Raw genomic sequence first — 14,762 nt, forward strand, 5'->3', positions numbered from 1 at the left:
TGAAGCAATGCTGTTTGGCTAAATGTAGGCCCTGTTTATAAAACGTAAGTGAAAAAATGTTATGAACATGAAAAAAATCTGAATTATTCCACTGTCCTTTTTTAAAAACATTACTTTTGAAACTGTTTCAGGAAACTTATATGCTGTAACTCTACTGATGCTAATGGAACCATATTAATTTGCAGTAGTTTAAGATCTGGCTCATCATTTTTTAATAGAAACCATTCCTACATGGAATTCACCACCTGAATATTATAAAAGTGTGTTAATGCCAAGAAGCCCAAAACAGTAATTAAATAAAAGAGATTTTTGAAGTCTCAAGTATAAAAGTCTTATAATTCAAGATATCCCATAAATATAAGAAAATGCAATATCTCTGTTCTATTCCTACCTCCCTCCTGAAATAACTGGAAAATTGCCAGTTTTAATGGGGGACAGGAATGCATCTTAGATTCAATCATGTTACAAACGTGTTCCACCACGTTACAAAGATGTTTGTTCTCATGCTTCATTCTTGCAAATATCTGAAGCTCTAAATTTGATTTATTGCTGTAAAATTAACTGACTCATAATGAGTCAATAATGCACGCAGAGTTTGGTTGAATGGAGAAATGAAGTTCTTAATGTTCAGAAATGAACAATCATTACACAGATTATTCCAAAGAACAAATTTCTGCTTTGGATACCCCAAAGATAAATTGCAGATTCATATTCACCTGGGCACAGCAGTGTTGTTTTCTTATGTGGGCAACTCTTGGTTTGCACTGCCATTTATTGATTAGACAATCAATATAGAACTCACAATCATTCAAAAAAAAATCAGACCTTGTCCCTTTATGGAAAAAATTTCAGTTATTTGTGTGTAGTACAGGACATGAAAATTTTTTTTTCAAAGTAGATATTTCCTATTGAACCCACTTGTGAATTTGTGGTTTTCTCCAGAATCTGTACGGTAACATGCCATTTCTGTTTATTATTTTGATGTGAAATATGTTAAAATAAAATTTTAGTTGGGGCTTTATTGACCTCTTCTCCAACAAAGAGCCAACAAAGAGAGTTAGTATGCACACCTGGGAAGGGAGCTCTACTGAGACTGGGATCTCTCACACCTCACCCTCACTGAATTGTGGAGCTATTGACTATTACAAAGCAGCTCTTATTTCTGTTTTCCTTTCCCCAGAACATTTGGCAGCTCTTTCATTCTGATGCCAAATAACCAATATCTGAACCCCACATTTTCTGCCCCCCAAGAAATTCTGTTTTCTGACCAGTGTTTTCTGTTATACACACAACAGAATCCTATGGTGATTACTTAACTTTTGGAGATATAGGATAGATTATCTGACAACAGGTCTACTCAGTTTTAGTTACTGTAGAGTGTAGATGAAGATCAGTATGAAATATGAGGAACTGTAACCAATCTCTCTCTATTTTTTTCCTCACTGGACCTATAAAAAGAAATAACAAATTCTTAAACTATACCCATTTTATAAAGCTACCTGTAGTTTGAGACTGTCTACACTGGTTGAGTGGGGAAAAAAAAAAGCACAGAATAATAAATAACACAAGATAACAAATTCTTTCATTTAAAGATCTTTTGCCATCACTAGTTGAGTATGATTTATATTGATCAGAAACAACGAAAATATATATCACAATCAACAAGAAGCTGCAAGCCTCACATTTAAAAGAATGCAATTTTGAGCCCTGGGACACCATAGCACCTCAAACTGTTTTGTTCATCTGCCCTGAACTTCCATGAGTAACTTTGTAGGTATGTAGAACCTGTTGACTCTGACAGGATTATTAATGAAGCATGAAGTTATTCACACTGTACATAGCCATTGGCAGTAGCTATACAGAGCTATCTGGTTTATGTTATTATGTTTTAGCAACAATTTTAAGATCATTATTGACCATGAACGGACCGCAAAGGGGAAGCAGAGCAAAATTTGTAGAAGCTCAGGTGTTTTCATATCTTACCTGAAGACTAAAACTAGACATGATATCAGAAGACATCTCAGCAATCTACTTAATTCTTCAAAGCTGCTTCATACATAGTTGTGCTACAACCTGATGTTCCCTCTTTGGGTTTGGCAGTTGCACCGCAACATGATTTAGGGCCTAACTTTGCATTTACAGATGTTAGTTCCATATGTGGGTTAGTACTGGTAAGACTGAGATCGAAAGCTCCTCGGGGCAGGGACCTTGTTTCTGCAGCAGCACTTTAAGCTCTGGGTACATTCCAAATTACCCCATGAAGAGTACTGCAAGCCACAGCCTCCAAAACCCACCTAAGGATGTCTTGGTAAAAACAGAAGATGGGATGTAAAGTATCATCAAAAGCGAATCAAACACCACCAGCGGTCCCACCACTCACAGCCGTGGCTGAATTCCGCTGCAGGCAGGAACTCACACGTAAAGTAACTTTTTGGGTAGGCAGCTGCTGATGCACCCAGCAGCGAGCTCCGCGGCCGCGCTCAGGCCCTCAGCCGGGAGCCGCCACGCACCGGCTCAGGCCATGCAGCGCCCTTGGCACCGTCCAGCCCCCTCTCCCGGCGGCCGTGCAGGGCCAGAGGATCCCCGTCCCGGGAGGGCATCGCGAAAGCCGTGCCGGGGGCTGGATCCTGCAGCCGCGAGCACGCACCGAAGAGGCTGGAAGCTCGGGCCGCGGCCGGCTGGATCTCCCCGGGCCTGGCGCCCCCGGCCCGCCGCCCCCGGGCACGCCAGGTGCCGAAGCTGCCGCAGCAGCTGCAGGGCCGGGCAGCCGCTCTCCCCGGGGACAGCAGTCAGCGCCCGAGCTGCCCTCTCCGGGCTCCTTTGGCCGGACCAGACCCCGCTGCATTTCCTGCCAAATGCTCTCTTTTCTCCCCCCTCCTCCCTCCACGGACGGACCTCGTTTTGTTCCGCGACCCCCCACTCAGAATCCCAGTCCTTTCTTCCCCGCTTACTTTCCAGCGGGGCAATAAACAAACACACTCACCCCTCCCGAAACGTTCCCAGCACCAAAACTTTCTTAGCAACCGCGGCGGACGCCCTGCCTCCCGCCCCGCTCCGCTCCTGCCCCCGGCCCCAGCAACTGTCAAGCGGGAGCTCCGGGCCAGCGCTCACTTACCCCGAAGCAGAGCGGGGATCCAGCTGCCCATGAGGACCCAGAGGGAAACGCGTAGAAACAGCCGCCGCAGACTTCTCGGCAGACGGAGAATCATCGCGGAGCCGGATCGGCATAGACGGCGAGCCGCGGGCGGGGCGCGGGGGGCGGCCGGACCGGCCGGGCAGAGGGGGAGGCCGCGGCGGGGCTGGCAGGGCGGCGGGGGAGCGGGCTGCGCGGCTCCGCTGCTCGGGACTGCGGGTGACTCACTGAAAACTTCACTCCGGCGCTGCAGGGGAAACAGGAAATCTTAAACTTCGCAAACAGCTGGGCAGGACTCTCTTACTCTTACAGTAGTTCCTTCTCCCCCTTCCCACAGCTACCCCCTCCCCTGCGCTCGCCCTTTTTCTTTCTTTTTCTTTTCTTTTTTTTTCCTTTTTTTTTTTTTTTTAAACTTGAAACCTCACCCAGTTTGGTGTCAATCATCTGCCAGAGGCCAGCCCCTCTCAGGTCTGGCTCTCCCACCATAAGCGCGCCGGGGCCAGCCCCGACGTGCAGCCCCAGATCCCTGTTCCTGCCTCCCTCCCGAGGCGGGGACCGGGCGCGGTCACTACCGAGTCCCGGAGGGGACCCAAGGTCGACGGGAAACCGCCAGCTCGAACGAGCCTCTCTCCCCGCGAGTTGACAGTCCCTGTCATCTGGAGGGACGAGGACTTTCCAGGGCTTCTCCTCGCATCCGTATCCCTGACCTTATCGGTGCTGTTGCAGCCTGTTTCCTTCTCCGCAGAACCGGTATCGGAAAGATGGACGTAACCCCCAGATGAACTAAACAAGGGGACAGAGGAGGTTGAAGGCGGGGTAATAGCCGGAAACATTCACACTGACTGGCTGGGTACTCAGCACGCAGATGTTGAAGCTGACTGCTCAACTTGTCACCTCAAATTGTCACCTGCCTTTTTTTTTTTGCCTTTTTTTTTGCTTTTTTTCCCCCCAATTTTTTTCCCAAATGAGCTGGACACACACCACTTGGTCCTGAGTGCTGTATAAGTGACACAGATAAAGTTATCATCTCCATTCCCCTCCATAAGATTTTTCTTTCTCCAGAAGGGAGAAATTGGACATAGGATTTTGGGAGTAGGATAACACTGGTGATGCCAGTTTTTTACGGCCTAGACAGAGACTATAAGAACCGTTACACTCAACCTGAAAAAGGCCTGAGCTTTCTGCAGATATAAATCCAGCCATTGCATAGCCAGCAGTTATCTTTGGTTCACAGAGTCTTCCTTCCTCTCTGAGTTTAATGGCTGGGCATTGGTTGAAAGGTGAACTGATGCACATAGGGATAAGTTGAAGGTGTCTCTTCAAATTCTGGTGATTCGCTTTTGTCTCAATTACAGCACAAGTTAGAGATACAGATCTGGGTATTTCAGGAAAAGAGCTGAGCAAATTCTCATAAACCTCTCCAAGAGCATTTTTCTCTCCCCCGCACCCTTTTGAATACAGTCAAGATTCACTCACAGTTCCCACCTTCAGAGGCAAGAAAAAGGTTGGATTCCCCTTTGAGCACAGACTGGAGTGCTCTTATCAGGTCCTGTGCACCAGCTCTGTGCTAGAAGCTGGCTGTGTTTTCAGTAATCCACTTAAACAAAAGCTTTTCTCAACCTCCATCAGTGTATACTGTAAGCTGTGTACACTTCTCTCTCCTTGTAGCTGTCAAGCTGCAGGTGCCAGAGAGTTGCTGTTTGCTTAGAAAGTTGGCTCTGTGTACTGAACTCTCCTGTTAGTTTTTGATGACTAACTTCCAATATGAAAAGAAGCTTAAAAGCCATTAAATACAGATTTAATGTTACTATGCAATCCTGTCACAATCCAGACGTGACTTGGCAAGCTAGCCTCTGCCTCACTGGCATCTCTCTCTTCTTGCATGAGAGTGCTATGGCTTTACTCCCACATGGGCACCTTCTGACCAATGCCTCTCATCTAGGGTTGGGCAGTAGGAGAGGGGCTTGCAAGAGTTGGAGGCCTTGGGTAGGGCTGTGCTGAGGTCCCCATCAGTCTCACATCCCTGGCTGCAGCCTGGCATCACTGCCCCCCTCTCTCACATGAGGTGATGCGGGACCTTTTACCTGATAAGTGAGTCTATTACAAGTGGGTTTCAGAATTCTGATATTTCCATATAAGCATTGGTTTGATTTCTTCAGCTGCACTTTGAATGTTCAGCTAGCCCATGAGAGGGGAAAGTTTTGGGGTGGAAGGAATCTATCTTACCTGGATCTCCTCAGTGAAGGAGTAATTTTGTCACCGAAAGTCAACGTGGAAGTTGAAGTAAACCCCGATTCGGCTCACAGATTTGTTCCAGACAAGCCTGCTAACAAAAACTCACATCCTGCTTTTTTTAGTACTGTAAGCTTCCCTGTTAGGGCCCAACTGCAGCTTAATCAAGATTTCCTGGACAACCAAAATACATAAAACGAGACTAAGCTGGCCATTTCTTTCCATTTCCTTGTTCATAGTTCCCAGTTCCCCATTGCAGATGAGAGGTTATTACTTACTTCTAGACTGAAACTGTGAATATTTAACCTCGGCCTGACTGAGGTAAAAAAGCCCACTTCGAAGTGCCGCCGATTAAAGCTGTAAATAATTAACTCCATCCTGAAAGGGTGAGGAAGGGTCAGCTAATTTCAGTTCACTACTCAGAAAGGTAAGCACTGAATATTGCTTTTTCTGAGCCTTGAGAAGAGATACCCAGAACACAAACAAGCTAGTACCTTTTGTATCTCAAGGCCTCCTGGTGAGTATTTCTTCCTGCAGTTTTAGGTACAGCTTTTTAAAACTACCGAGTATGAATGATCTCTCTTTAGTGTTACAACCATCTCTTAGCTTGCAGTATCGTATTTCTGTCAAAATCTCATGAGAACTAAAGTATTTTTCTCCTACAAACAACACTTTCAAGCTTCCACAAAACTTGCATTGTTACTAAAAATTGTCATTTCACTGTATACAACATACACTTTTAACACCAAATCATTCTATCCACAGCCAAGAACTGCTGATGTGCCCAGTAAAGCCATTATTTTGATTAGTTTGTTAGTTCCAGTGTTGTCTTAAGAATCCCACAAGCAGCTACTTCCCAGATCCACTGACTCAGAATTAAATAAGGCCTATACACTACACGTCATGTTTATAAAATCATAGAAAGAATTAGGTTGGAAAGGACCTTTAAAGGTCATCTAGTCCAACCCCGCTGCAGTAAGCAGGGACACTTCTAACTAGATCAAATTGTTCAGAGCTTAATCAAGCCTGACCTGAAATGCCTCCATGGATGGGGTCTCCACTACTTCTCTAGGCAACCTGTTCCAGTGTCTCACCAATATGCCTGTATAAAGCTGACACATCTGGCTAACGTGAAGACATCTCACCTTACTTTAGGTTGTCTAAAACACAGCCTCAGGTGAAGTTCCAGGAGGTGGCTGCAATCACCTAGCACCTTTCCTGCCTTCTAAAGGAGCACTCTCATTTGTCTGACTGCAATGAGTTCGTCCCGCATCATGTTCTAGGACCAAAGCATGGACAACAAAGGCTGGATGAACAGACCTGCCACTGTGGTCACAGCGAGCTATTAGGGCACTTGCATTCCCTCAGTCATCTAAGGATGGAGAGGAGTCTGGATATTTAAAAACTCCAGACCCACAAGCTGATGATAGAGAGCATAGGTGGCCCAGACATCTACACTTTAGGCATCTAAGGTTAGACGATATGAATCCTAACGAAAATGTTCTTTGAATTGTATACATCACATGATGTAAGCTACAAGATGCTTTACAGATGGGAATCATTACTGCCTGTGATAATTTTTTTTAATGAAGCAAGGCAATTTGGTACATACTATGCTGATACTGCCTTGACAAAATGAATAATAACATAACTAGAATAAGTAGTTTGACCAAAATAAAACCATTGATGACTCAGAATAAGTTTTTATTACCATTAAAAGTAATACTTTTAAGTGTCATTGTAAAAAAGTTAAAAAAAATTGCATAATTACTTTTAAAAAGTTTTTTTTTAAATTGCATAATTACTTTTAAAAGAAAAAAGGAAATCTGCTTAAAGAAGTTAAGATGTCCCATTTTGACATTTTTTGTCAATTTTTTTTTTTTTTGGTTTGAAGTAGCCTATTTGTTTCAAAGTGGTTTTATTCTCTCCATGTTACATATAAAAACAAAACACAGGATCAACATAAACCACTTCAATTTCGCTGCAGAGAAGGAAGAAGTTTATTTTCAGGGAAATTTTGTCATTTCAGCTCAAGTCAAAGTCAAATTTTGTAACCCTGTATTATGTGCCACCCAAAACTTCTGTTCCCGGCAGCGCTCTGTTCACAGAGCTGACATTTGCCTGCTAATTTTCAATTTGAGGGTGCTTGGCACGGAGTATTGGCCTTCAGCATTCCTGAATAAAACACTGCCCCTCTCACACATCATTCGTGAAGAACCCATGGTCCTCTCTGGAGTAGTGCTAAGCTATACTGCCTTGTATAACTGCTTGCATCGTAGTTCTCTCTTAATGTAGGTTATCATAGAGCACAGAATGACAGCTACTGTTAAATGTGGTTTTCTTTTTTTGCATAATCACTGGTTTCCACTTGTTACTAATAATTTGCACCATTATGAGAACTTATGTAGCCTCAAGCAAGGACATTTACAAAAGGTTACATTCATTGCAAAATGTTTTGAAAGACTCTTAAAAAGTGCTTGGACTTAACACAGCACTAGGCTTATCTCATAGATATAATCAAATTAAAACATCTGTTGTGTGTAATCATCTGTCAGGAGGAGACAATCAGCTTGTTATCAACTCCTGCATACATCAGAGGCAACAAGAATAATGTTATCTGCAAGATTTATCTTAGTAATGCTTTCTGTACAAATCTCCTGAATGACACTTAGCAAAATAAAGTTTTGAAATATTATTCAAATTAGCACTAGACTCTCAGGGCACTGCTGCTCACATGATCTCCCGACTTTTAGCTCTAATGCAAATCAACCATTTTTAAGCTTGACTGAATTGGCTTGTTCTCTGTTTACTGTGTGTGTATAAATACCCCCAACAGTGAAAGCAGAAGTGCCTTAGAGTCAGAAGAGAGATCGTTCCTGCAGGAAGCCCCGTTCATCTCACCACGCAACCTTTTACATGATGAATTTTGTCCTATTTTTCTGAAAGTAGAAGATATTTGCAGAATTTTACACTCTTCACTTAGAGAACTTTATACTGTTTTCTTAATTTTCTTGCACTTCTCACAATAGGTATCTGAGCTGAGGAAAAAAACTCGCACATTTCCATATTCATTTTCTATTTTTTGTTTTAACTCTTGTACAATGTACAAAGAGTTAGTCAAACTAAGCCTAGATGAAGTGGCATTTTTGAAAGACACGGAGCCAAGTTATTACAGATATACTTGGGAGATAAAGTGCTCAAAAACATGGTTACCTGTGAAACCTATCTCTGTTACCACACAATTTGTTGCATTTATTGTCATCAAAGCTTGCTATTTTAAAGCTCTTCACTAGAAAGAATTTAAACATTGGATTCCAAGCTTCAGGAAAAACCTGAAGCTATCAAAGAACTTACGTAGCATAACACAGAGGCCCTTCTGTTTCATTCCTTCCACTGGAACAGAAGGGAGTTGTGAATCTATGGTAGGGTGTCTCCCTAAATCTAATCTGAAAGAATCCCAATGCTTTAACCACAAAGCCCCAGGACTGAGGAAAGTATCCTCCCACCCCACCAAGCAGAAGATCATGTCTGTTATTCAGGAATGCAGTACACTGATGATGTTAAACTGACTCACTTGACCGAGATCTTTAAACAAATTTATTTGTGATCGCACAGCTGTTCCTCTCAGAAAGGAAATGCATGGTTCCATAATTTTTATCTGCAAGGCAACTTTATGGTCTGTGGTCACAGGAGGCAGCTACTGTGCTTCAGAGGTCAGAAGCAAGCAGTACAGGAAGATTCAGAGTGCCTCAGGAGTTGGATATTGTTCCAACAGAGCTGACCCTGGAACAAATGGTCTAACTGTGGCTTGCAAATAACCCAGCTAATACAACCCACTTCTGCTATTTTCCCTTTCTGTGACTGAGACCATCACCAAACCGTGAGCCCCATTTTCAGGCTGTGCACTCACAGTGTCCTACCTCTTCCAGCTGGTATGACTTCTCCCAGTTGGAACACATTCTCCATGCAATCGTAACAACCCTGAACGCTGGGCAGGCATTTCCCTTCAAAACTCAGGCAAAACTAGCAGAGCTACTGTCAATAGTTTCAGTTCTTGCCTGGAGCTGGCTAATATGGGACAGTGAAAATTACATTGTACTCACCTGAAACTCTCCATAGGTCTGAAGGATATCAATTTGATCTGGTAGATGGTGACTAGCCTTGAAGACATTAAGGACTTCTGGAAGGAAAAGGGACAGGTTGTTAGTCTACAGCTCAGTCAATATTCAAGGCTCCCTACATTACTATAACAATATAGGAGCTATTACAGAGAGCTTTAGTGCAATTTGCACCTGTTTTATGACCTTTTTACAATATTAAAGTGTTATAAATAGTCCTTAACATAACTGAGAATTGGATGCTTTGCAGTTAATAAAAGATGCATGATTTGCTCCACTGTCTATGAAGAAATAACACCACATTTTCTGTCAATTCAGCATTTCTGGACCCAAGATTCTATATCCAGATACTCACTGCGGTGAGGGAACAAATGGGCATTGCTGTTTTAAAGTCACTCTTCCTTCTGTGCAAAGGTGCATAACATTTCTTCTTTGACTTTTCCCTGTCTGTAAGAGCATTTTAGTGTCTCTGATGATCTATGGCTGGAGAAAGTGATTTGGCAATTCTCCTGCCTACTACAAATTGAGGTGCAATCGAGAGTGATGAGGGATGAGTGTATCTGTTACACCTTCACATGATTTGAAGCATAGATAAGGACACATCTTCTCCAGTGCTGCCACAGTTTGATGGGTGAATCATGCAGTAGTTGGAGTCCTCCTGTCCTGAGGGACTGCTGCCCATCTAATACAAAAACTGCTTAGAAATTGAGGAGTTTGTAGGGTTTATGATAAGACAAACAACACAGCCAGGCTATTGTGTGGGATTTTGTACAGGAAAATGTAGTGATGCTTTTATTAGCGAGTGAGGAGGTCCTGTTGAAGTCAGGATGATTTTTCTGAAGAGCTTTTACAGTATTTGCTATTTGATGCATGTATTTCCTTGCCATAAATACTAGACTGGTTTCAATCTCTACCTTTCTTTCTTACTGTAATTCAAAAATAAGACAAGAGAGATAAATCAGCTTCAGTAATCTCCATCACAAATGAAAAGTAATTTACAGCTGTCTGCATGACATTATTCTTCTATGATTTCAATGTTTTTTCCTTTAAAGGACATGCTGCTTCGAATTGGCACATCTGTCTTTTATTCATTTTGCTGCCTTTTTTGTCTCCTTTCCTTGGGTTCCTTTTTCTTTTTTCTCTTATTCTCTGATATCTATTTCCTTCTTTTCTTTTAGATTATGTGTTCTGTGTGTTCTAATCTATTGCTACTAACTTTTCCTCTGGGTGACAATTACAGACTGGTATTTAAAAACTAAATCCTTTTTTATCATCTTTGCAATTGCTGCTGTTTCAAACTATGGTACTGTTAGACTTTGGTTGCTTGTTAAAATGTGTTTCTGCCATGTACTTGTGTGTGAACACTAACATTTCGATGAAATTCCTGACTGCCAGTTTCACAACCAGTAACAGGCACACTCGGTTAATTTGTCAGTGTTAAAACTTCTGGGTCTAATATAGTGTCTTTTAGTCAAAGCCCAGATTAAAGAGCATTGTGAAATGGGAATGGCATAATATACTTTACAGCTCTTTTATTTGCCCTGTTAACCACAATGAAGAATCTCAACCTAGGCTGGTTTCCATTCCATTACTGCCCTGTATTTCTTCTACAGTTTCTTCTGGCTGTTCTCAGATGTGCCATGCAGTGAAGTCCACGCTTTTACCAGTGCAATCCTATACATGTGTGGGTTGCTGGCAGGGTGCAGCTGAAGAGGAGCTTGGCCTCCAGTGCAGAACCCGTTTCCACTCCTCTCAGATCTGCTCATGAAACTTAGTGACATATTGGGGACTATAGTTCCTATTTTCAGTTCAAAAAATGTGCTTAATTTGCAGCAAGGACACAAATTGACTCATGTGAACACTGTACATCTGGTACTGCCCCATAGTTTGGCCTGGCTGTGAACTCTTCTACCTTCCCAGGGACTGAATCATTAGCTCAGATGAATACTGCACTGAGACACACTCCCAGATTTGCTTGACACACTCTCCCTGGGACACACAGAGGGGACAAAGGTAGATTAGGCTAATTTCCACACTCAGATCCAGGTCACCAGAGCCTGAGGTGACTGCACTGAAGATGTATCTTCTGTGGAACTCAATGTGAAGCTAAAACACCAGCAGACCTTTACCATAACTCAGATGTAGCAGGATGTTTTGGTCTCAGAGCATCATCTCTTTTCTGTCACTGGTGCATTCTCTCACCTGCTCTTTCCAGTACCTGAGTCCTCTCTTTCAGGCTCCCTGCTAGCCTTTCTGAGTATCTGCCAGCTGCCACTGCCTGCTTGGCCCCCTCAGCCCAATTCCTGGCTAGCTGGGCAGCAGCCCCAGCTGGCAGGATTTGACATACTTTGGGCTGCCATGCCCCTCAAAGAAATGCTTGGGGTACATGTCCCTGCCCATCCTGTATGGATCATCTGACATGGCTCTCATGCAAGCTTTTACACAGTATTTCATGGAAAGTTTCATAAACTCAAGAAAGTTTTGAGGAAAAAAAAGCAATCTAAAACACCTACTAGGTCATTATTTCATTTCTTTCCCTACTCACCTGTAGTGTAATTTAAAAGGTAAACATGACTTTTTAGCACTGAATTTCCTTTAATATTGTGATTAAAGTTTGCTGCTGCCAAAGTCATATAATCATTGACAAGAGGAATTTCATCACTGCCGTTCTGCACAGAAAAATGTGAAGTGCTGTCTTGGACTCATTAAGAACTTGGACATCTAGCTGCTGCTTATTGATTAGCTTTGATGCTGTTCATCCTCTCGGGTGTCGGTGAGAACAATAAGAATCTGGCAAAGAACGAATTTACATAGGCAGCTCAAGTATTGTTCCTTCCCTTGCCCATACCAAGCCAGACATGGCTGTCAGCCCAGACATTTAGTACACAGGCTCCAAAAGTCATCAGTCACACAGAACATCCCCTGAAAGTCACAATTCCTTCCAAATGGAGCCAGCTGTGGTTATATTGCATGATACAGCTGGTGCATGGAGCCAAGCTCTGTTGTCATCCTGTTTGGCAAAGGAACCCTTTGAAGGGGATTCACTGGCAACCAGAGGGCAGGCAACTTATGGGGGTGATGAAAGGAGAAAGGTACCATTTTGCTTGTTCTACATAGACACATAGAACTTCACCTCACTGAACTGCAGTCAAGTAGCTGTAAGTGTAACACTTCCACCAGAGATTTCAGTCTTCCCTCCGTTATCTTTTGCACAAAACCTGGTTTTTATTTGATTGCTTTGGGGTTTTTTTGTGGTTGCTGATTTGTTTGGTTTTTTTTTTTTTTTTTTTTTTTTTTGAGAGAGGGGTGGTTATTTTGGTTTTTTTTGCATTGTAATAAACCATTCAAGCTACATTTTATCACAGTTGCACCATGTATGCCATCAGTCTACACCTCTCTCCAGGTAGCAAGAATGAGCAAGAATTAGAGGGAACCCAATGATTTTCATAGACTGAGACACATTGCTCCCTGCAAAGTGCTTGAAGATCCTCATCTAGAAAGTGTGCTGGAGAAAGGGACCCCTGGAAAGCACGGGTAAGTTTGTTTCCCCATTGGTGATCATTACGACCTTCAAAAAGTAGCCCATTTTCTTGCAGCACTGAGCAGATCTTTAGACAAGGAGATATGTCTATTCTTATTTGGGGGATAATGTAGACCTCTGTGCACTTTTTTTCTTATGTGCGAACTGGTAGCAATAGTTACTACCCCACAGTGTGGATGAGACTTAATGTATTAGGGTATATAAGGCAAACTTTACTTCCTGGGTGGAAAGCACCATAAAATATATATGTACTTCATAAGTCTACTGTGTTTTTTCTACGTGGCCTTTCAGGTGCAAACACCATTCTGTTTGCAGTGTTCATGTTGATGACTCTTAGGAAGACACCTGCAGCATCAAATGTGATTCATCTGGGGCATGCTAACATCACGACTTACCCCTTATAACTCGGTGTCAATCATAGACCAGCAACGTGAGCTTCCAGGTGTGAAAGAAGTGGTGACAACTGAGAACTGGCGGGTGCTGATAGAGTGTCTAAGTCAATATACGATAAGCAGGAACCAGTGTGAATTTTGGTTTCAAAGCCTAACGCCTACTTTGCAAAGGCTGCTTTTGCAGCCCTAGAGAGGAATTAGAGGTTGTTTTGCAGCAGCCACAGAATAACCTTCTGCTATTGTGCTGCAAAGGATGAACACCACTCTCAGGTTTTGCAAACCAGTTTACCGCAGAGACTTCCTTGTGGGCTTACCCCTGCACTGTTGATACCATCGTGCACATGCAGCTAGGCTGCTCCGAGTATGCAGCTGGCAGGGGGCTTTCTGCCTCCTTTTTCATCAGGCAGCCATTTCTGGCCTTCATCTACACCATTTTAGGAGGTGGCCCTCAAGTTGTAAAGTCTGAATCTGTACCCAAACACAGTTTTCTTCAGCAGTCACAGGGGAAGTCATCCTAGGTTTGGACTTGCTCCATTCAGATCAAAGCTCAGCTGCAAAGCTTATCACTCAACCAAAACTTCCTCAAAGCTTTGGGGTCTGGGGTTGTAGTTCTGGTTTATCTCCATTTCTAGATATTTTAAAAACTCTACATGTAGAAAATTTGAAGCCAGCCCTTTGTCTCATTAAAGTCAGTAGAGTCTTGTTTTTGTTTTTTTTTTTTTTTTTTTATAAACATGGATTTAAAAAAGGGATCTAGGCCATATAGACAAGATCAATGCTGACTGGAATTTTCAGGAGTTTTCCTACATGCCAAAGATATGAGAGAGGTGGTGGATGCCCCCATCCCTGGAGGTGTTCAAGGCCAGATTGGATGGGGCCCTTGGCAACCTTGTCTATATCACGCCCGGAGGTTAGTGCCTCTGCCTGTGGCAGGGGCTTGGGACTGTATAATCCTTGGGGGTCCCTTCCAACCCAGACAATTCTATGATTCTATGCCTAACATTTTGTTGCCAATCAGACATGTCAGGTCTGTAGAAATCTCCATTTTATGATCATATTTTGTTTCATTAGACACATGGCCTGCTCGAGTGTTAACTCAACAAACATCTAAAAAATGCTCTTGGTTGGTTTAACTCACACATTCTAATACCTGCTTCTGGAGTGGTGGGTTGTTTCCTCTACCAGATTTTAGCACATATATAGGATAATGGATGAGAGTGGACTGCCAAACCATTCCAAGGCAATGATTTTTATGTTTCTGCCATTGAGCAAAGCCAAGGTCTGATACAAACAGGCAAGAGCTGATGGTGCACTGAACAGCTCAGGGTACACTGCCTGTCCCAAGG

General features: G+C 43.0%; 1 protein-coding gene across 1 annotated transcript in view; it reads right to left on the bottom strand.

Annotated features, from left to right (window-relative positions):
- The window catches only part of TGFBR2 (transforming growth factor beta receptor 2), a gene marked incomplete at its 3' end in the record, with an annotated part of 61,154 nt that extends 57,650 nt beyond the window's left edge, over positions 1-3,504 (bottom strand). The window contains exon 1 of the mRNA XM_084280295.1: positions 3,116-3,504. Coding sequence (XP_084136421.1) covers positions 3,116-3,209 — 94 coding nt within the window. The 5' untranslated portion in view covers positions 3,210-3,504. The remainder of the gene's footprint in view (positions 1-3,115) is intronic.
- Between the last annotated feature and the right edge of the window lie 11,258 nt (positions 3,505-14,762).

Source organism: Gallinula chloropus, assembly GCF_964237585.1.
Source record: "Gallinula chloropus genome assembly, chromosome: 2".
NCBI classification, from domain to species: domain Eukaryota; kingdom Metazoa; phylum Chordata; class Aves; order Gruiformes; family Rallidae; genus Gallinula; species Gallinula chloropus.